This window comes from Trichechus manatus, unplaced genomic scaffold (assembly GCF_000243295.1).
Source record: "Trichechus manatus latirostris isolate Lorelei unplaced genomic scaffold, TriManLat1.0 scaffold00016, whole genome shotgun sequence".
Lineage (NCBI taxonomy): Eukaryota > Metazoa > Chordata > Mammalia > Sirenia > Trichechidae > Trichechus > Trichechus manatus.
In genome coordinates this window covers 14,027,397-14,050,469 of record NW_004443952.1, presented here as the reverse complement: position 1 = coordinate 14,050,469, position 23,073 = coordinate 14,027,397, and the positions used below count along the sequence as shown (strand labels likewise).

Below are 23,073 nucleotides of genomic sequence, written 5' to 3'. Positions count from 1 at the left end.
GGCGGGGTCTGGGCGTAGGCGGGGCGGCGGCGGGCTGGGAGAACACCCCAGCTGCAGACACGACAGGGAACCCCTGAGCGCTCAAGGGATGTCCACGGTCTGCGCCTGCGCACTCCGGCTCCCGGCCGCTGATCTTCCAGAGCCGCAATGCGCCCCGCCCCCAGTTCCGGGGAGGAGTTCTTCATTGCGCATACGCATAGCCTCGCCGCACCCTACGCCTGCGCGCTTCGCCAGCCCGGCCCATCCTCAGGTTTTTCGGGTGGGGGAGGGGGCGCGTCTCGGCGAGTCACGATGATGGCGGCGACCATCCTGTGGTGAGCTAGCGGATTCCCTGCTTGTCGCTCAGAACCCCTCGCGCTTCTTGCAGACTCAGTGGCTGACGCCAGACTCAGCCCGAGCTCGCGTGGAAGGCCGCAGTCGCGGAGGCAGCGGCGCGGCCCGGGGCCAGGGCTGGGGGAGAGGCCGCTCCGCAGGGCGAATGTGACAAGCCCCCACCCCCACCGCTTTCCTCCTGAGTGTGCGAGGAGCGCCGGCGACCCCGGGGCCCGGCCAGGCCACAGACCCCGCCCAACGGCCAGCACCCGGAGCAGGCCCGGCAGTGGAGCTGCGCGGTGGCACCATGCAGGTCACCCTCAAGACCCTCCAGCAGCAAACCTTCAAGATCGACATCGACCCCGAGGAGACGGTACGAGCGGCGGGGAGCGCAGGGCCCGGGGCGGGGGTGGGGGCGGCCGCGCGCGGGCCTCGGAGAGCGTGAGGGATCCCCCGGGCCTGGGTGTGGGATGGCACGGCGGTGGCTGCGCGCGGGACCTGGTCTCAGCACCGAGCAGAGCCCTGCGACGCGCCCGAGCGAGGAGAGCCTTGGGCTCACCCACGAGGGCGCCCCGACTGCGGGCGCGAGGTGCGGCCTGCGGGCTTCGGGCGCGGCAGGGCCCAGGGTCCGGGCCTCGGACGCGTGCGTCGCACCGGACTTTGCGGAGTTGGCCCACTGGCTTTGTAATAGGAGAATGGGAAGCCAGTGGCCGAACGCCGAAGGCCTGGTGGCAGATGGCGTGAAGCACGCCCGCGGGGCACAGGAGGCCTCGGCCTAGGAGCTCTTGGTAGTGGGGCCAGAGGGGGAGGGGAGGTCGGGGCGGCCTCGGGAGCGAGCTGAGCTTTCTGGCGTAGGTTTACAGGTGGGGGAGGGAGATGAGGCGTCTAGACCTGAGTGGACACGGTTAGACGCTAAGGTCTAGGAGGTGGTAACCCGAGATAGTGAGCGTTAAAAAAAAAGTATCAGGTTTCGTCTGCCGCAGTTATCGGAGGTGAGTAGCGGTGAAAATAAATTCTTTGCCTTTTTTCCTGCAGAATTGTTAACTTTTATTTGCATATATCATGAATCCCGCCACCCAACACACATCCATACGCAGATTGCACGTTGAGGCCTCTTTGGTGGTGAGGATTTTTGCATTAGAGCTCTTCAAATCCTGGCTCAAACTCAACTCCAGATTTCATGGGTCCTCTGCGTTAGAAGTCTTGGAATTGTAGGAGTTGTATTGGAACCTTGTACACTCCACCTCACCCCCCACCCCCCGCCCATAGTTAGCAGCATTTCAAGGGAGATAGCCACATTTAAAAAACCTTTTAATCTGTTTTACACTTAAACAACATTTCAGAAATACACATGGTAAATTCTCATGCCATTTTCTGTATTTGTGATTGCAAAAAGAGACACTAAGTGGAAGTCAGTACAATTTTATGCCAAGAATCTAAAAATGACGGGTGTAAATTTCCTGTTTGTGTTCTGGCATTGTTATATCCCATTAAGATTGTCATAATGCTAAGCTTAAACCAGCAACTTTTTAAAAAGTTGATTATATTTTTGTTGGAGATCAGGAGCCATGGTGTTTATTAAATATACCTGAGATTGCATCTGTGGCTCTGTAACTCTTAGTTTTGCCCTTTGTACAATGGGGTTAATAACTTGCTTTGTGGAGAGATGTGAGGACAAAATGGCATTTAGCTGATGGTCGATAAATGGAATTGATTATTACCCAGTGGATACCTCTGAGTGAAGTGTTACGTTTTATCCTGTAATTTTTGAAGTTTTCTGTGTCTTTGTTTAAAAAACAGCAAGAGATTTCCCAACTTTTTTGAAATTGTGGCACAAGATGGTTTAATTGCAAGACATTTCATTGTATGTAGAAGTATGCAGTGAGATATATTCTTAATAAGGTGCAGGAAATAACAGTTATATGTGAGAAACTTTGTGTTCTCAGAATTGACTGGGTTAATATTACTAACTGAATGAAATTCTTCCCGAACGTTTCTTTACTGCTTAGTGTGTATTAACAAGTTAAAGGACGAAAGTTAAAATGCAGTTGTCTGTTTAATGTTTTCAGACACAGCTTTAGTTACTATTTCAAACTATTGTGTGGCTATACATAAAATGTCTATTTGACTTTGGTTCTTTCTACTAACATATGTTGGTGCCACAGCAACTTTACCAGTATTAATTCCACAATTATTGAAACCTAAAGAAGGTTTTCTTTCTTCTTTTTTTTTTTAATGGTAACTCAACAAGCCCTGGTTGTGCAGTGGTTAAAGCAGTGAACTGCTAACTGAAAGGACGGCGGTTGGAAACCAACAGTCACTCTGAGGGTGAAAGATGTGGCAGTCGGTTTCTGTAGAGATTTACAACCTTGGAAACCCTATAGGGTCGCTGTGAGTCGGAACTGACTCGACGGCAGTGGCAGTGGGGTTGATCTTTTTTTTTTTTTTTTTGGTTATATGTGAGTTTATTGAAGTTAAGCAGTGACTTTCCACAGCTCCAATGAAATGTTTATGTTCTATAAGATTTGTAAAGCTTTTTAGGTACTTTACACATACATTGTTATCTTAGAGCCAATATTTGTATAGATTTTTAACTATGTTTGTTGTTTTCCAGTTTATTGTTAAGGGAATGTAATAAGTTATATGAATTTAAAAATATACTTCTAGGAGTTTATTTTCATAAAGCTCATTGTTACAGAGAGTGGCATCTTTAGCATTTTGTTACCATTTATCTTAATACTGTTAGTCTGGGGCAAGAAATTAAAACATGCAATCCATGATATATGGAACATTTACGTACATTAAAATGAGTTTTTGGTTTTCAGTTTATTGGCTTTAACTTTCAGAAATGTTTTTCAGAGTAGAGCTATTTTAATCTTACTGGTTTCTTGTTAGTATCCATTTATTTTTGATGCAGAGCTTTGGAGTCAAATTCCAGTAAGGAAAAGGAACAGTTAAAATCGTATCATTGTAGGAGACTCTTAAGTGTCCTGCTTCTAATTTTATTGTGAGGACCGGGTAACTAAGGATATTAAAAATAGATCAAAAGTTAAAAATAGGATTTTAGTGAGACCTTTAGGAAATCCACCTATAAAATGATCAGATTTTGGCCTCTGAAACCTCTTATTTTGGCTACTCAAAGCTTTGTATTTGTTTTTAAGATTTTCACCTAGAAGGAGCTAAGGAAATTAAGTAACTTATGGTAGCCAGTATAGGAATTCTTGAGAGCTTGAGCAAAATAAGCGTAAGAAAGGATGGAGGGATAAGGGGAATCGTGGGAGTGATTCATTTGTTGAACAAGTTAGATGCTAAACGAGCGTTGACTGGCACTCCTAGAGGAGTACTAGGACATGATCTGTGCCTCCTCGGAGCTTTATTGACCTAATTGGGGCTCAGTGGCTATAGAAAGGGGCATGGTGGAGAAGGTGGAGAAAGCAAGGTTTGTTTTAGGGTGTTTTTATTTGCTCTAGTTTTTTGAATGTTGCAAGTCCCCACCCGTCCCTTTTTTTTTAAAAAAAACTAGAATAACCTTCTTATACTTATTAATCATTTTGTATCATTTGCTTAACTATTTGCATGCATTGCCTTTACTGCTAACTTTCTACAGTTTTCTTATTATAATAGTAGTGTATCTTCTCCAATATTTAAACAATATAGAAACAAAATGAGAAGGTGATGTGTAGAGATAGGGTATTGTTAAAGAGAATATTCTTAAATGTGTGATGTTCTATTTTAATAGATGACTTACTGTAAAAATTATAGCCATTGAGTCGATTCCGACTTATAGCAACCCTATAGGACAGACTAGAACTGCCCCACAGAGTTTCCAAGGTTGTAATCTTTATGGAGACAGACTAACAGCTTTCTGCCTTGGAGTGGCTAGTGAGTTTGAAGTGCTGACCTTTCAGTTAGCAACCAAGTGCTTAATCATTGCACCACCAGGGCTTCTTAATACTGTAGAAAGTATGAGAAATTTAACCTATAAAGCATTTTGACATGCTTAATAGACTGCTACTCATAAAATTTTTGAAGATTTTGAAATTTTGGTGGTATGATGGACAGTGAGAGGGAAATGGAATACACATAGTTTTTAAGCTGAGATCCAAAGTCACTTTAGGTTTTTTGTTTTGCTATTGCTTAATGCCATTTTAAATTAAGGACAGGCTGATTAAATTAAAAAAAAAGAGTTTTGAGATAATTGCAATACCATGCAGTATTTTATTCTATCATTGAATATGATGAAGAGAAAGAGTACATGGTATACAGATTCATTCCTGTAGTCAGCTTGCCACTAATTATATGCCTTGAATAACTGGAGGGAAAAGTAAATTTCAGATGACAGTTAAGGCAAAAGCTGAAACAAGATCACATTATGATATGTGACATCAAAGGTGTATATATATTGAACGTTTTTGATAAAAGAATTGTAATGATACAGTAGTTTTAATTTTTATAAACTATATTTAGTGTGCTGTGCAGTGATCTGTAAAGAATAATTCATTTATAGTTTACTTCTGTAATGTTAGTGATTGTACTATGAAATACTGCGTTAGTACTTGTTCTATAACAGTATTTGCTGACCATCACTTATTAGTGTCTTACCCTGTTGTGGTTTATTGTGTTTCCAATATTGTCATAGTAGAGATAGGCCCTTATTATTGATGTTTCCTAGATTATTAAGATGTTAAGCAGTGAATATATTAAAATACTCTTTTGCAGAGATGAAATTAAGGATTCTTGGCACAGTAGTAGAACAAAATACAGGAGTAACCTGGAAAATCTGATTTTGTCTCTTGCAGACTTTTGCTCTATGAATGCCTGGCACACAGTAGGCATTCATAAATACCATTTGAATTAATTGAATGCATTCTTTTGGTGAACTGTTAAGTCACTGTTTCTTCAGTGTAGTGTGTCTGCGTGTTGATTCATTTATTTAATAACTATTTGTTGAGCACTTACTACATATTAGGCCCTGCTGTCATGGTGCATACATTCTAGTGGGATAAAACAGTCAACACATTTTAAAAATCAGATAATGGTAAATGCTATGCAGAAAATTAACATAGGGTGAGGTGATTTGACAGTGCATGACTAGGTGGCTACTCTTTAGGTTGGTCACAGAAGGTCTTTCTGAATAAGATGACATTTAAGCTTAGATCAAGGAACCCTGATGGTGCAGTAGTTAAGCTCTTGGCTGCTAACCAGAGGGTTGACGGTTCAAACCCACCAATCGCTCCATGGGAGAAAGATGTGGCAGCCTGCTTCCATAAAGATTTACAGCCTATGAGGCAATTGTACTCTGTCCTATAGGGTTAGCACGAGTTGGAATCGACTTGACGGCAGTGGGAAGCTGAAATATGAATAATGAGTGCTCACAGATGGGAAGAGTTTTCTGTAGAGAACTGCTAGAGTGAAGGCCTTTACGGGTTTAAGAGTGTGTTGTGGGAATTTAGAAAAGGCCTACATTGATGGTCTGGTAGGTGAGGGCGAAGAGGGTAAGTAAGAGATCAGTGAGTTAGGCAAGGGGCCAAAACACTAGGGCTTTGTAAGCCGATGTTTTTCAAGGTAAAATAGGAAGACTTTGGGGCATTGTAAGCAGAGGAGAAGTGATATTTCATCTGTGATTTTAAAAGATTACTTTGAGGGCCGTATGGAGAATAGATATTAGGGAGAGCAAGAGTGAAAGCAGGGAAACCATTTAGGAGGCTTGTGCGCTAGACTTAGCAATTGACCAGGGTAGTAGGAGTGAAAATGAAGTGGAGTGGATGGATTTGGGGTATGTTTTGTGGGGTAGAGTTGAGAGGACTTTTTGATGGGTCGAATGGGGGAAATTGAGAAATCAAAGATTAAATCTAGGTTTTGGTTTTGTGAATTGTGTAAATACTTGTATTCTTTCCTGAGATGTGGAAGGCTGAGGGAGGAGCCAGTTTGGAGGTTGGGGTGAGAACTCAAGACTTAAGTTTGAGGTGACTCTTGAGGAGGTGGTTGGTTATATATGCCTGGATTCCAGAGAGAAGGTTTGGACTGGAGGTAGAGACTTGAAATAACCAGCATATATGGTTGACTTTTAAATCAGTGGGACTGAATGAGATCATCTAGCAGCCATTTTCAAAACTAGTTCCTTGAGAGAATTGAGCTGTAATGCCTAAGTTATCCATTGTATGTAGTGAATTAAATTCTGTGCTTTTAGAATTATTTTTTAATTGGACTGTCCTTGGGTGAATTGAGAATTTTGCTAGGAAATAGGATGGGTCCTAGGACTGAACCCTGGGATACTCCCAACATATGGAGATTGACCAGAGAAGAAGTCAGTCAATGAGCAGCCTTTGCAGTAGAAAGAAGCCAAGAAAAGAAAATGTTTTGAGGAGGAGGAAAGGGTCAACTGTGTCTAATACCTGAGAGATTAAGATAAGAACGAGATGTGACCTTTGGTTTTGGGAAATTATTGAAGGTCCTTAATGACCCTGATATGCAGTCTCGGGACTGGTGGGGCCAGAAGCTAGATTTGGATAGAATGAGGGAAGATGGGAGAAGCAGAGATGGTAGCTATGGATGTACATTGTGGGTTACTCTTTTTCCTGATGTAGCCGCCTTTATCTGTGGGTTAAAAAATATGAAATTGATCACAATAATTTTGAACTTCACAGCATGTGGTAAGCATTGTGTAAAAACGAAACCCATGCCAGAATTCTGAAAAAATGTGTAATAGTACATTTTTAAAAAGAAGAAAAAATGGAAACCAAGGTGATAAGTAACTTGCTCCAGGTTCACACAGTAAATGGCCTTGGTAGTTTCAATAACTGTGAAAGGTGATATTTCCAATATCCTGACCTTTTATTCCCTAAACTTTATCCAGTGATCACTTCTTCTGTTCTACCTCAGTTACTCAGTGTCTTAGTTATCTAGTGCTTCTATAACAGAAATACCACAAGTGGATTGCTTTAACAAAGACAAATTTATTCTCTTACAGTCAGGAGGCTAGAAGTCCGAATTCAGGGGTGCCAGTGCCAGGAGAAGGCTTTCTCTCTGTCAGCTGTGGGGGAAGGTCCTTGTCATCAAACTTCCCCTGGTCTAGGAACTTCTCAGTGCAGGGACCCCGGGTCCAAAGGGCGTGCTCTCCTGGCTTTACTTTCTTGGTGGTATGAGGTCTACCTGTCTCTGCTCACTTTTCTCTTTTATATCTCAAAAGAGATTGACTTAATACACAACCTGATCTTGTAGATTGAGTCCTACTTCATTAATACAATTGCCTCTCATCTTGCCTCATTAACATCATAAAGGTAGGATTTACAACACGTAGGAAAACCAAATGAGATGACACGATGGTGGACAATCACAATACTGGGAATCTTGGCCTAGCCAAGTTGACAGATATTTTTGGGGGACACAATTCAATCCATGACCTTCTGTCTCATGACTAGTAACTATTGTGTTGTTGTTAGGTGCTGTCTAGTTGATTTAGACTCAGAGTAGAACTGGCGCATGGGGTTTTTTAGGCTGTATTCTTTACGGGAATACCTTACTAGGTCTTTCTTCTGCAAAGCCCCTAGACGGGTTCAAACTGCCAACCTTTTGGTTAGCATGGGGCACTTAACCGTTGTGCCACTAGGGCTCCTTTTGAATAGTAACTAGCCCTCCATTTCTAGTAACTGTAACTGCGCTCCCCCCCGCCCCGCCCAGTAATCTCAGTTTGTAGCATCATACCTTACATTCTGATTCCAACTCTAATGAGACATTTGATCCATAGTTCCTTTTCACTGGCTCTTACTCCTCTCATGTTATTACTTCTACCGTTGCCCAGTTTAATATGGGGTCCTTGATCATAATTACTCCCTTATAAAAGTCAGCATAGCATCACTCTCCAGCCAGGCTGCCTGAATTTCAATTCTAACTAGATGGCTTAACATGTGACCTTGGGTAAGTCACACAATTGTTACGAGCCTATTTTCTCTTCTGTAAAATGGATATGCTACTGCTGAAAGTACTAGCCTCATAGGGTTACTTTGAAGATTACATGAGTTTGAGATAATAAGCATACAGTGTTGAGAGCAAGGATTGACAGCATGAGCCCTCTCTCACTACATTGCTCTTGCTTAGAAAACCCCAAATGTGATTAAATTCAGCTCTATGTTTGTGCTGCACTTGTGCACCTAGAGACAAACACATAGCCTTGACAAACACAGATTGACTTGTCTCACTTAAATTCATGAACGTTTACCTTAACTGGGCCCTTAGTTCTGCCTGCCAGTCATACACTTCAGTAGTCCATTCACTCCTCCACTGCTGTAGGCAGATTTCATATCATTTCCTCTCGTTTTATTTTATTGAGAATATAGAAGTACGTGGTAAGGATCAGCATGAATGCAAACCTCAAAATGTGGAGATTGATCCAGTCTTCACATTCCTACTTCTCCATCCTTGACGCCAGCCGCCCCCGAGGCACTCTGACCCTAGCCACCCAGAGCTAGGTCAGCGCTCACAAGGTAGAAGGACACTGTCCTTCAGACTGCCAAGTAGGTAGACTCCATCTGCAAGTTCGGTGAGTCCACATGACACCCTTACTTTCTGACCTGCTGCCTCCTGCTACCCCTTTGGGTTCGATAATGGGTTAGAATGACTCACAGCACTCAGAGTATACCATACTTATGACTACAGATATATTATAACCAAAAAGGATGCAAATGAAGAGATACATAGGGCAGCGTCTGGGAGGGTTTCCAGTGCCAAGCTTCCATGTCTCAAAGGCTTTATTACTCTCCCAGAGCAGATGTGCTTGTCAACCAGGAAGCTCTCCAAGCCTCTGTGTTCAGGGCTTTTATTAGCCCAGTCCTGCATGATAAATGAAATCATACCTCCTGAGGCTAGTTGATAATTGACCTCCCAAGTGAGTCTTTTCTAGTGTGGTCAGCCCCTGCTTGCCAACACAAATTCTCAAGTGTGGCCTGGAAGTCCCAGACCAAAGCACCTCAGTTACTTCAAGGGTTATTTCTGTAGAACTGAGGACAAAGGCCACCTTACTTAGGGTAAAACTAGGTCCTTGACCCCATGAGAAACGATCACAAGGTTCTGCCATATGTACCTACCTGCTCACCCCACCACCACCACCACCATTTGCTGTCGAGTCATCCCTGACCTGTGTGTGTCAGAGTAGAACCATGTTCCATATGGTTTTCAATGACTGATTTTTTGGGAAGTAGATCACCAGACTTTTCTTTTGAGATGTCTCTGGGTGAACTTGAACTGCTAACCTTTCAGGTGGTAGCCGGCATGTTAATTGTTTGCATTTGAGTCCCATTGTTGCAGCCATTGTGTCAGTTCATCTCGTTAGGATTTGCTTTGCCTTTCCTGGCCCTCCACTTTACCAAACATGATGTCTTTGTCCTGGTGATGTTTCCAAAGTGAACAAGTGAAAGTCTCGAACAATATTCTGTGATCCATAGAGTTTTCCTTGGCTAATTTTTGGAAGTAGATCACCAGGCCTTTCTTCGTAGCCTGTCTTAGTCTGGAAGCTCCACTGAAACCTTTCCAGCATTGTAGCAACACGCAAGCCGCCACAGTACAACAAACTGATAGATGGGTAGTAGTTGAATGAGATCCCATTCTCATTTTCTCAACTTGACATAATCAGCAATTTTGAATGGTTCTTAAGAGCAGTGAACAAGGTCCTTTCTTTTTGGCTTGAAAACTGTAAAACTATTTGATAGGTAAGATATAAAATTTCTGTTAGTTTTAGAAAGGAATGTGCTAAATTGAAGCCTGCAGTAGCACAGTGAAACCTGCTGAAGGACCCCACACCATCTGTTCCCTTTAAGTTTAGATAAATTAAATGCATTGTGTAGTGTCTCAAAGAGCTAATTACACAACTGAATGAACTTTATAAACCTTTTAAATTTTAAACATTATGTAAACCCATTACAGAGGAGATAGACCAGCTACAGATGACTAATATATATGAACAGGTTCTAGATGCTTCAGCAGGTAGATAAAATTATTTGGTACCCACATTCCCCTACCCTCACCTATATACCCCCCCGCACACGCGCGCACACACGCACACACATACTTGTGAATTAGTTAGGCTGCTTTTTTTGTAGTGCACTAGAGAGAGCCTTTCTCTTGTAACTGCATATATATAGAAACTTTAAAAGTTACAGGTGTCTTGGGAGTTACTACTTTTCTCTGTACTCAATCTCCGAATTTCTGTGTCTGTTTTGCTCTTGTTGAAACCATATTGTTAGGAATATATTTTATTGTAGAATAGACTAAACTGGCATGTGTTGGTTGGCTGAGCCTAAATACTATTTTGTGTAGTTTCAGTGGGAAAATGAATTTTGGATTTCAAACCATATATTTAAAATAGTAGACTTTTAGATCATAACCCAATTTAAGGATTGCCTTTGTTTTTTTCTGTCTCCTTAAAAATAGATTCACATTATTAATACCATACTTGCAGTTATTGTTTCAATAAAAATCTCATCTTTTCCTATACTACACTCGTTTATTCTTTGGGTCCAGTGGGAAGATTTTCCTGTTTGCACTGAAGTCAGCTGGCATCTTTATAATCAGTTCTATTTTTAGAAATAGCAGGAACCTACTTTTTGAGGGAAGTTCAAGAAATATTTCTTCCTGCCTGTGCTAGTATCTCAAATGCAAGGATACCACCCAAGGAACCAAAAAAGAAAAAACCTTGCCCTATAGTGTAAGTTCATGAAATTCTTTTGTAAACCTATTTAGCCTAAGTAGTCTCTTTCTATTTGCAAATGGGTAGTTGCCAAAATTTAATTACTGTTACTACAGGCATACCTTGGAGATATTGTGGGGTTGGTTCTGGACCACTGCAATAAAACAAGTATCAGTGAAGTGAATATTGCAGTAAAGTGAGTCACAGGTATTTTTTGGTTTCCCATTGCATATAAAAGTTACGTTTACACTATACTGTAGTCTATTAGGTGTGCAATAATGTGTCTAAAAAAATGTACATACCTCAGTTAAAGAATATAGCTAAAAAAAAATGCTAACCATCGTCTGAGCCTTCAGTGAGTTGTAATCTTTTTGCTGGTGGAGGGTCTTGCCTTGATATTGATGGTTGCTGAATGTTGGGGTGGCTGTGGCAATTTCTTAAAATAAGACAACAATGAAGTTTCAGTTGACTTCCTTTCATGAAAGATTACTCTGTAGCATGCAGTGCTTGTTTGATAGTGTTTTACCCAGAGTAGAACTTCTTTCAGAGTTGGAGTCAGTCCTCTCAGACCCTTACTGCTGCTTTATCAACTAAGTCTGTGTAATATTCTAAATCTTTTGTTGTCATTTCAACAATGTTTATAGAATCTTCACTAGGAGTAGATTCCATCTCAAGAAACCGCTTTCTTTGCTCATGCACAAGAAGCAGCTCCTTATCCATTAAAGTTTTATCATAAGATTACAGCAGTTCAGTCACATTTTCAGGCTCCACTTCTAATTCTAGTTCTCTTGCTATGTCTGCCATATCTGCAGTTACTTACTCCACTAAAGTCTTGAACCTTTCAAAGTCATCCATGAGGATTGACATCAGTTTCTTCCAAACTCCTATTATTGTTGATATTTTGACCTCCTCGCAGGAATCATGAATGTTCTTAATGGGATCTGGAATAGTGAATCCTTTTCAGTTTACTTTGCCCAGATCCAGCAGAGGAGTCACTATCTATGGCAGCTGTACCCTTAAGAAATGTATTTAAGTGGTAAGACTTAGAAAGTTGAAATTACTCCTTGATTCATGGGCTGCAGAATGAACGTTGTGTTAGTAGGCATGAAAACAGCATCAATCTCATACATATCCATCTGAGCTCTTGGGTGACCAGGTACATTGTCAGTGAGCTGTAATATTTGAAATGAATCTTTTTTTCTAAGCAGTAAGTCTCAATAGTGGGCTTAAAATTTAAAATGTTCAGTAAACCAAGTTGTAAACAGATGTGCTGTCATCCAGTCTTTGTTTTTCCACTTATAGAGCGCAGGCAGAGTAGATTTAGCATAATTCTTAAAGGCTCTAGGATTTTTGGAATAGTAAATGAGCATTGGCTTCAACTTAAAGTCACCAGTTGCATTAGCCCCTAACAAGAGAGTCAGACTTTGAAGTTTTGAAGCCAGGCATTGACTTCTCCTCTCTAGCTCTGATAGTCCTAGATGGCGTCTTCTTCCAATATAAGGCTGTTTGATCTACGTTGGAAATCTGTTTTTTGGTGTAGCCATCTTCATCAGTTAGCTAGATTTTCTGGGTAACTTGCTGCAGCTTCTACATCAGCACTTGTTCCTTCACCCTGCATTTTTATGTTATAGAGACGGCTTCTTTCCTTAAACCTCATGCTAGCTTCAGACTTCTGCAGCTTCCTCACCTCTCTCAGCCTTCATAGAATTGAAGAGAGTTAGGGCCTTGCTCTGGATTAGGCTTTAGCTTAAGGGAATTTTGTGGCTGGTTTAATCTTCTATCTAAAACTTTCTCCATGTCAGCAATAAGGCTGTTTACTTTCTTATCATTCGTGTGTTCACTGGAGTAGCACTTTTAATTTCCTTCAAGAACTTTTCTTTTGTATTCACAACTTGGCTAACTGGCCCAAGAGGCCTAGCTTTCCGCCTATCTCGGCTCTCGAGGTGCCTTCCATGCTAAGCTTAATCTAGCTTTTGATTTAAAGTGAGAGACGTGCAGCTCTTCTTTTTACCTGAACACTTAGAGGCCGCTGTAGGGTTATTAATTGGCCTGATTTCAATATTGTGTCTCAGGGAATAGGGAGGCTCAAGGAGACGGGATGGCTGGTCAGTGGAGCAGGCAGAACACAAACAACATTTATCGATTAAGTTTGTGGTGTTATGGGTGTGGTTCTTGGTGCCCCAAAACAATTACAATAGTAACATCAAAGATCACTGATCACAGATCACCATAACAGATATAATAGTAATGAAAAAGTGTGAAATAGCATAAGAATTACCAAAATGTGACGCAGAGACACAAAGTGAGCATGTGCTGTTGGAAAAATGGTGCCAGTAGGCTTGCTTGACACAGGGTTGCCACAGACTTTCAGTTTGTAAAAAATGCATATCTCTGAAGTGCGATAAAATGAGATATGCCTGTACTTTTTAACTTGCTAGGCTATGTAATATAAGAACTGCTTCCTCAGACTTTTTTTTTTAAATGAAATCTGCTTTCAGAGTTGCAGTATTTTTCTGTGTAATGTTTACCTCTGTACTAGTTACCGGTTCTATGTAACAAATTACCTCAAAATAATGGCTTAAAACAATAATAAACATTTATTTCATAGTTTATGTGATGCAGGAATTTAGGAGTGCCTCAGCTGGGTGATTCTGACTTAGTCTTTCTTAGGTTGCATTAGGGCCTACAGTTATCTGAGAACTTGACTGAGACTGGAGGATTCTGTTCAAAAGTGGCTCACATGACTAGCAAGTTGGTGCTGATTGTTGGCTGGAGAACTCAGTTCCTCCCCACATAAGCCTCTCCCTAGCCTGCTTGAGTGTCCTCATAATGGCGTGGCATGGCATGGCGTGGCCTGACATTACCCCCAATGTGAGTAATTCAAGAGAGCAAGATGGAAGCCACAGTGGCTTTTATAAACTAGCCTCGGAAGTCACACCATCACTTCAACAGTATTTTATTGCTCCCATGGTCTAGCCATAATATAGTGTGCGAAGGGTGTACATAAAAGCTTGAACAACAGGAGGCAAGGGTCATTGGGAGCCTTCTTGGGGCGGGCTACTACAACCTCAGAGTTGTAGTGTAGTTTAAGTGAGTTAATTATTTCAAGGCTCTTTGTGCACTTATGCAAAGTTGCTGTGCAAGTAAGAAGATGGGCATGCAGCATCTGATAGTGTTACGGGAGTATAATTTACAAGACATTATTTTATTGTCTCAAACAATCTACAACCTAAATTTGTTGTACAGAAATGAAATGACTACTTTTAGTGGTTATTGCCCAGACTAGAGTAGTGGTGGATGCAGTGGAGCGACAACATTAGGAAGTGATTTCCTCTGACATTAGATGGTAAATTGGCACCACTTGATGAATGATTTGGTATGAGAATATGAGAAAAGGAGATAAGGACCTCATGAAGGAAATTGAGATGAAAAAGGATAACTGATCAGCTTTTGTGTTGGGAATTTTTAACAGTAGTCCTGTGATTTTCTCCCTTTTGGGGTGGGGGAAAGAAAGCCATGTCAGCTGTGTTTAACATTAGATATTGAGTATGCTTTTGTTTTAAAATGAACAATTTAATAAGAGAAGTATGTGACTTGAAAAGTTTTTTATTTCTTTAAGTGTTAACCATGCTTTGTTTCCAGCTGAGTTGATGGTAAACTCCCATTCTTTAATCTAGGAGAAAATAAGCAGCAAAATGAAAGTTAAATCCCTGCTTCTTATTTATCAGCCTTGGATAAGGTAATCTTGGTTATTTACTGGCACTGTAGTACTCTGTTTTAGATCCATCCTATTGAAATGACTCGTAACGGGATCATTGACATGGGGTCCAGCACAGTAGAGGAGTCATAACTACGTTCATTCCCAGCCATAACTTTCTCAAGTTATATATCCAAAGTTGATACCTGTTCCTTCTTCACAGCATCCAGAAAGAAGTTTTTTTTTTTTTTTTTTTCTGTGATCCTATTTGAAAGCATGCTCAATTCGTTCAGGTTAGGGAAGATTTATATAAACTAACCTAGAAGCCATCCTGCAGCACGTATATTGTGGTTGACTTGCCTATGGTACATCCAGGTGAAGGTATCCAGTAGAGAGCTGAATATGTGTAACTTAAGGTCAGGAGAGAGGGAGAGAGAGAGAGCGATCTGGGTGATTATTGAAACTAGGAATAGATGAGATGGATTATCATGGAAATCTCTGTAGAGGAGAGGCAGTCATGGACATAACCATAAGTAACATTTAAAGTGCTAGCCAAAGAAGACGATTTCACAAAGGTGTGAACAGAGAAATAGGAAAACCAGAGAAGTAGGGTGTTAATGGAAGCAAAGGAATGCAGTGTGAAAGGGAGGATAGGGTCAGTAGTGAAATATGACAAATCAAGATAGGGAAAGACAAAGAAGTATTTGATGATTATGATATTGCTGAATTCATTGATGTTGGCAGGAGCGGTCTTAATGCAATTGTGGGAGTAGGCACTATAAGAGAAAATAAGCAGCAAAATGAGAGTAAAGTTGTTACATCTGTTTTTCAGCACTGTCTATCACTCTTGAGTATATCAGTCTTGAGTGATAGGTGTGGGATTATGATTAAGTGAAGACAATGTGTACAGTTAATTTTTTGAAGAATGCTTAAGACTAAGGGGAAGAGAGAGTAGCTGGCAAAAAAAGAAAAACCAAACCCGTTGTTGTCGAGTCGATCCAATTTATAGTGAGCCTATAGGACAGGGTAGAACTACCCCATAGGGTTTCCTGGGAGCGCCGTCCCATAGGGTTTCTGAAGAGTGGCTAGTGGATTCAAACTACTGACGTTTTGGTTAGCAGCCAAGCTCTTAACCACTGTGCCACCAGAGAATTGAGCAAATGTGAGTAGAAATGAGTTAGCTTTGAGAGGGAGGTTGAAAATGGGAGTGGGGATAATGAATCTAGCAAGGTACTTGGAAACACTGGAGGGGAACTAGAGGACAGGTGGAATGAATTAGGTTTGAATCAAAGAAAGGGATACCTCTTTCTTTCAACAAGTAGGAAGGAGATTAGGTGGACCTGGGAGCAACTAAGTATTGTTAGTTTGGTGGAAAGTTGAGGGTGAGTTCCTCTGATGGCTTCTATGTTTTTAATGAAGTAGAAAGTACGGTCATCTGCAGAGAGAGTCGGGGGTTTGTGTTGGGAATTGAATTTAGAGGAGAGTATTGAAGGTTTGAAATATCCTCCTGGAGAACGGAGAAGAGGGCTAACTAGGGGAGCAGAAAGAGAGACTGGATATTAATGTGAAGAGGCAGTTGGTTAGATAGATAAAAGTTAACATTTGTTAACTAAGTAAGGTGGAAGGGAGAGTAGGGCAGCCAGAGAGTAGTTAATTTTATGTCGAGTACTGATAGAAATAATTTCAATTGTGTTGATCCAGATTTCGAATTTTGTCTGGCAGAAGGGCAAGGGCATCTGTGATGTTAGGAAGAAAGTGGTAGAACTGGCTCTGAAGTTTGACGTGAAAGTAGAGACTCAAGGGACCTTTATGAGGTTCAGGAGACTTAAGGGTCTTAGTGAGGTTCAAGACCACCCATCAAGTTGATTCTAACTCATAGAGATTCTGTAGGAGCAGCTGATGGGTTCAAATTGCCGACCTTTTGGTTAGCAGCCGAGCACTTAACCACTGCCCCACCAGGGATCCTGATTCAAGACCAGGTATAGTGAATAGTTACCAAGAGAGCTGGTAGTAATAGGAGATTGGTCACTTCGAATTTCAAAGATGGGGCAGTTTTGGGATGGCAGTATTCAGCCTGTGGCTATGAGCGGATGACTTCAGTGGATTGCAAATAAATATCTCTGAGTTGAGGTTAAAGAACAGTGCCAGAATTTTGGTTAGATCGGTGAACCCCGTTCCAAAGTCTAGTTCAGTTATTTGACACGTTCCCAGAGTGGCATTGCTGGATCAAACTCTCCCACCCCCTTTAAAAATGTTGAGGCATTTTGACATATTGCCCTCAAAAATTTTTATCATTTCATGCTCTCAATCTGAACTTGTATGTCTTCACACTTGTTAACACCAAGAATTGTTTGAAACAGTCTTTTCCAGTGTGACAGTCTATTGAATGTTTGACATTGAAATATGTGCTTTGGTTACTAACGGGGTTGAACTTTCCCTGCCTATTGACTGTGTAATTGTGAATTGCCTGCGCCTTTCATTTGACCATTTTTTCTGTTGGTGCAATAATTTTTTTATTTTACCTTTTCTGTTTTCTTAGTTTCTACTTTTATTAGCGTTTTTTTCTTTTGTCTTGTTCTGTTTGGTTGCATGCTTAGTTTATTAATTTTCCTTCTTTAGTAATAAATATTTTTAGTGTCAGCTTATGATTACTTCTTTAGCCAAATTATATAGGTATTGATGTGTATAAAGTTCTCATTATGTTCTTAGTATTCGTTAATCACAGCTTTGATTTCTTGAAGCAAAAGTTATCTAGAAGTAAATGATTGATGAGGCTTTTTGCTCTTTTGGTCTTACTTTTGTTTACAGGGGTTTGTTTTTGCTTCAAGGAGCCCTGTGGTGCAGTGGTTAAAGTGCCTGGTGACTAACTGAAAGGACTAAAATTTTTAAATAAATATTCTCTGAATGCTGGGGGTAAATATATAATTTCTGTTGGTTAGAGAAGTATGAGTGTGTTTATGTATCAGTTAAATTGGTCTTAATTACTGTGCTTATTATGATCTGTCAAGAAGTGAGATTCCTGCTTGTTTTTCTTTATTTCTTTTAGCTTTTCCTTCACATATTTCTTTTTTTCCTCTCTTCTACTTCACATATTTTCTCATTCAGCAAGTAATAATTGAGCACTCAGTATGTACTAAACCCTGTTCTAAGAACTAGTTTCACCTGTAGTAAAACATGTGGTCAGTTGTCTGTGATTCATTTGTGATTTTCACCAAATGATTACAGTTTCAGATGTTTCATCTGTTTCTCTCAAAGAAAAAAAAAGTTTGGAAGGAGATTTATCATTCACTGCGGAGCACTTTAAATATGTTCTGCCACCGCTTGTAAGTTGTATCACTTTGAGCAAGTCATTTAGCATGTAAGACAGTAGTTCTCAAACTTGATTTCAAGACTCCTTTACACTTAAAAATTATTGAGGACTGCAAATTTTTTTATGTGGGTAGTGTTTATTGCTTTTACCACATTAGAAATTAAAGCTGAAAATTTGTCTAGATGTTCATTTAAAATAATAAGCCCATTAAATGTTATAATTGATATTTTTTGTGAAAATGACTTTTCTAAAACAAAAAATAGCAGTGTGAAGACTGACATTGTTTTACATTTTTAGCAAATCTGTAATGTTTGGCTTGATAGAAAGCTGGATTCTCATCTGCTTCTACATTCAGTCTTTTGTGATATCACATGTTTTATAATAAAGCCTTTGGAAAACACCACTGTATACTTATGAGAAAATGGGGATGATAAAAGGCAAATGATGTCTTTTAACGTCACAGACCATCTGAAGGGTCTTAGGAACCCTCAGAGATCCCTGAATTCAACTTTGAGAATCCCTGCTGTATGCCTTAGTACCTGATAGCAGTATAGGGGTTTAACTAAATGATCTTTAAAGGTTAAAGATTATCTCAGAAATGTAGGTAGTATTCCTTATTTCCTGTTCTTACCATAAAGTGTTAAGTGAATGGTTAGGCATGAGGTACTTGAGTTCTGTTGTTAGCTGCCATCGAGTTGATTCTAACTCATAGTGACCCATGTATGTCCGAGTAGAGCTGTGATCTGTGACCTTTCAGAAGCAGTTCGCCAGGCCTATCTTCCAGGGTGCCTCTGGGTGGGTTCCACCCGCCAACCTTTGGACTAGTGGTCAAGTGCTTAACCGTTTGCTCTACCCAGGGACTCTTAAGTTAAGTGAACGGATAGGTAAAATCAGAAATATCAGCCTAAATGCTGTTTAAGGCAGGAGTGACCCACAGTTATTAAATTGAAGATTTCTTGTGCTTTTAAAATTTTGAACCACACCTAGCATAGAGCTAACTGTCTCGTAATACAAAAACAGTAATACTGAATTTAATAAAGTCATAGAAGTTATATCCTGAGCATAATAATTTTCTGAATGCTTTTTTAAAAAGTTATTGGTGTTTTACCTTTGAAATTTAGAACATCAGAAAATGGTGGATTGAAATTCTTGTAATGGATTTCTAATTTAGGCAGCATCAGAGTATCAGTGTTGCTGCTGACTCATTTCAGGAAGATCAAAATAGCAAGGATGATTTATATGTATTTACAAATTACTCCGTAAGTAGCTTTGTGATTTAGGACAGGTGATTTAACCTCTTTCTCTTTTGTCATCTATAAAATGGAATGGATGATATTCCCATTTATCCCAGAGTTTCAAAGATTATGTAAGATTGTGGATGTTAATGTACTTCAAGCTATGTAAACATTATTATTCTTATTATTTTTTTTTGGAAATACACATCACTCTTTAATTGTATTTTTAAAAAAACCCTCTCTTTGTATCCCTTTCTGTCAGATAATTTTTCACATAAAGCTCAGGACTATCAACTTAGAGTGTTTTCGGAATTATTTTGGGAAATTGAAGGAAATGGAAGTCTTTTCCTCTGGATTCTTGTGGCGATAAAGTAATGAAAGTAGTTCAATTAAGTGACATGGGAAATCAAGTCTCCTTGCGTTTTAACTAGTACAGTGGTTCTCAGCCTTGGCTGAACTTTGGAAACACCTGTAGAGTTTTTAAAGGCGCCCTGGTGCACAGTGGTTATGCATGATCGACTGCTAACTGAAAGGTTGGCAGTTGGAACCTACCAGCCACCACTCCTTGGAAAAAATACGTGGCAGCCTGCTTCCGTAAAGATTCCAGCCTAGGAAGCCTGTGGGGCAGCTCTACTGTGTCCTGTAGGGTTGTTATGAGTTGGAATTGACTAGATGGCAACAGGTTTGTTTTGCTTTGTTTTGTTTTTTGGTTTGGTAAAGCTATTTAAAAATACTGATATCCAGGCCCTACCCTAAGAGATTCTGTTTTAATTGGCCTTTATGAAGCCCTCTTCACCCCCACGTGATTATAATAAAACATTGCAACACTTAAAATGAGTCATTTGCTTTTTAACATTCACATTTAGCTTTTAACCTTGAAGTATTCTTATTATTATTTTCTTATCCTATGTAGGAAATAGACTCACAAACTTTATAATGAGAATCAAAGCTTTTTTATGTTGAAACCTTGTTTTAAATAAATTTATCAACTATTCAAGTTTTTTTAAACTATATATGTGTAACAGATGGGGTAAAACAAAGTTTATACCTGTCATAGCTAATAACATGATTAGCAGTGAGCCTTTTGATATATATTGGGAGACATGATCTTTGAGTTTTGAGAAGCATTAGTAATTAAACTATGTAAGAATACTTTATCTTGCATAATTTTTTCAGGTTCTAGATTGTCATTTTTTTGTTTAGACTTTTTAAAGAAATATATTTCTCTTACAGGTGAAAGCACTGAAGGAGAAAATTGAATCTGAAAAGGGGAAAGATGCCTTCCCGGTAGCAGGCCAAAAATTAATTTATGCAGGTGTGGATTAAGTATTGAAGTTAATATGCTGCTTTTCTTGCTTACCATGACATTCTTTTCATTTTAGAAATGGTTAACCTGAGATTTCTCGTGTATACAAACTGATTCTGTCAGAAACATGATTGTATAGATAGAAGCAGTGGAAAAGCAGTCATTTGAATATGATCTTAATATTCAGTCATCTCTTTATTCACATTTATCCTATAGATTTTTCCTTTCAGCGATCTTCTTTTTCTTTGGTCTTGTAGGCATCATATAACTGGATCTTGTATTTTTATTTGATCTGAACATCTGTTTTAACTACCAAAATTAGCCGAAGAATATGGAAAATCTTATATGTCAAAATACACTGTAAATAAATGATGGGGGGGAGGTAATATTCAGATTATATAAAGAACTTTTAAAAATCAATAACAAAAAGATGATCCAATTGAAAAGCGACAAAGGCTATCAATAGGAAATTGCAAATTTAACTAGCCTCACTAGTAACCAGGAAAATGTATATTAAAAATAGACTTGATGATATCCAAAGTTTGTGGGGAAAATTATTTTCTTTGTTCTTCAAAGGAAATACTGAACATGACTCATTGAAGTTGTCAGTAATTTGGGTCTTGGACTGCCCATGAATTGTCTTTTCTTGGATAGAGATTTGGTCATATTTTCTTAACTGAACTGGTTTAGAGGACTGAGCCAGTTTAGAGGAAACACTGGCGCAGTAATTCAGCTCCACCGTTTTTATAGGTCAGGAATCAGAAGCTTTTAAGAGGCAGGTGGATGGTAGCAGGCGTAAAACTAGAATTCACAATTCTTAGTCCTCACCTGTTTTCTCATTGCTATACAGAGTAGAGATTCTTTGTTCCTCTCTGTCTTAATGCTTGCAGCATTTGGTTTCAATAACTCTTTTAAAAATGGAAAGCTAAATTCAAGGAAAAGAAAACCAGAAGGAATCCTGACCTAACATTTGACCTTCATCATGACCAAAGTCTTATGTACTTCTTTGTGTACTTCTTACTCAGTTCTATACCAATTTGACTCTCCTTGTATAGTGAGTCATTTTCTGAAGTACTTGTTACCATGAATATCTCGCTTTCATAATTGTAAAAAATTATTTGGAGTATCTATATGCAGTATATATGTTTGCCATGTTTTAGTTAAATTCTTATGTCTTTTTAACTAACCGTATTTCCATTTCACATTTTTCTTTGTCTTGACCTGTTGGTTCAGATTTTTCTTCGGGGAAAGAATTGATAGAATTGCAGTGGTGATTAATTAATAGAAATTGTTTTAACTTCAGTTATGTGTAAGACAAAAATTACTGTGCCTTAAATAACACCTTTTCTCTTACAATATATTAGGCAAAATCCTCAATGATGATACTGCTCTCAAAGAATATAAAATTGATGAGAAAAACTTTGTGGTGGTTATGGTGACAAAAGTAAGTTTCATCCTCATTCTGTACATATTTATGTATGCATGTGATAAGAATTTTGCTTGAGTCAGCCATAAAGCTACTAATCTTATACATTTGTAGTTTTAATATAACTTTTAAGTAAGATTAAAACAGCTGATGTAGTAAAATGTCATGCTAAAAATTGGTAGCTTTAACAGTGAGATGCCATCTCACCTCGGCATTACCGTCATGAATCAAAACAGAAAATAACAAATGTTGGAGAGGCGGCAGGGAGATTAGAATTCTTATGCACTGCTGGTGGGAATGCAAAATGGTACAACCATTTTGGAAAACAATATGGCGCTTTCTTAGAAAACTAGAAGTAGAAATACCATATGACCCAGCAATCCCACTCCTAGGAATATATCCTAGAGAAGTAAGAGCTGTCACACCAGTAGACATATGCACACCCATGTTCATTGCAGCATTGTTCACAATAGCAAAAAGATGGAAACAACCTAGATGCACATCAAGAGATGAATGGATAAACAAAGCTATGGTACATACACACGCAACGATGAAGAACAGTGATGAATTTGCAAAACATCTCACAATATGGATGAATCTGGAGGGCATTATGCTAAGTGAAATACGTCAATCACAAAAGAGACAAATATTGTATGAGACCTCTACTATAAAAACTCATGAAAAGGTTTACACACAAGAAGAAACAATCCTTGATATTTACGTGGGAGTGGAAGGGTGCGGGGTGGAAAAACACTAAATAGACAATAAATAAGTAGTAACATTGGTGGAGGGTAAGACAGTGTACAGTACTGGGGAAGCCAGCACAGCTTGTTCAGGGTAAGGTCATGGAAGCTCCATGGACAAATCCAAACCACCTGAGGGACTGAATTACTGGGCTGAGGGCTGTGGGGACCATGGTCTCAGAGAACATCTAGCTCAATTGACATAGTTTATAAAGAAAAAGTTCTACATTCTACTTTGGTGAGTAGCATCTGGGGTCTTAAAAGCCTGTGAGCGGCCATCTAAGATACTCCACTGGTCTTACCCCTTCAGGAGCCCGGGAGAATGAAGAAAACTAAAGACACAAGGGAAAGAATAGTCCGGAG

At 39.7% G+C, this 23,073-nt stretch overlaps 1 protein-coding gene across 1 annotated transcript in view; it reads left to right on the top strand.

The window, feature by feature from the left end:
* The first annotated feature begins 288 nt into the window (after nucleotides 1-288).
* The window catches only part of RAD23B (RAD23 homolog B, nucleotide excision repair protein), a 50,222-nt gene continuing 27,437 nt past the window's right edge, over nucleotides 289-23,073 (top strand). Inside the window, exons 1-3 of the mRNA XM_004372194.3 lie at nucleotides 289-685; nucleotides 20,469-20,550; nucleotides 21,906-21,985. Of these exons, the coding sequence (XP_004372251.1) occupies nucleotides 620-685; nucleotides 20,469-20,550; nucleotides 21,906-21,985 (228 nt within the window). The 5' untranslated portion in view covers nucleotides 289-619. The remainder of the gene's footprint in view (nucleotides 686-20,468; nucleotides 20,551-21,905; nucleotides 21,986-23,073) is intronic.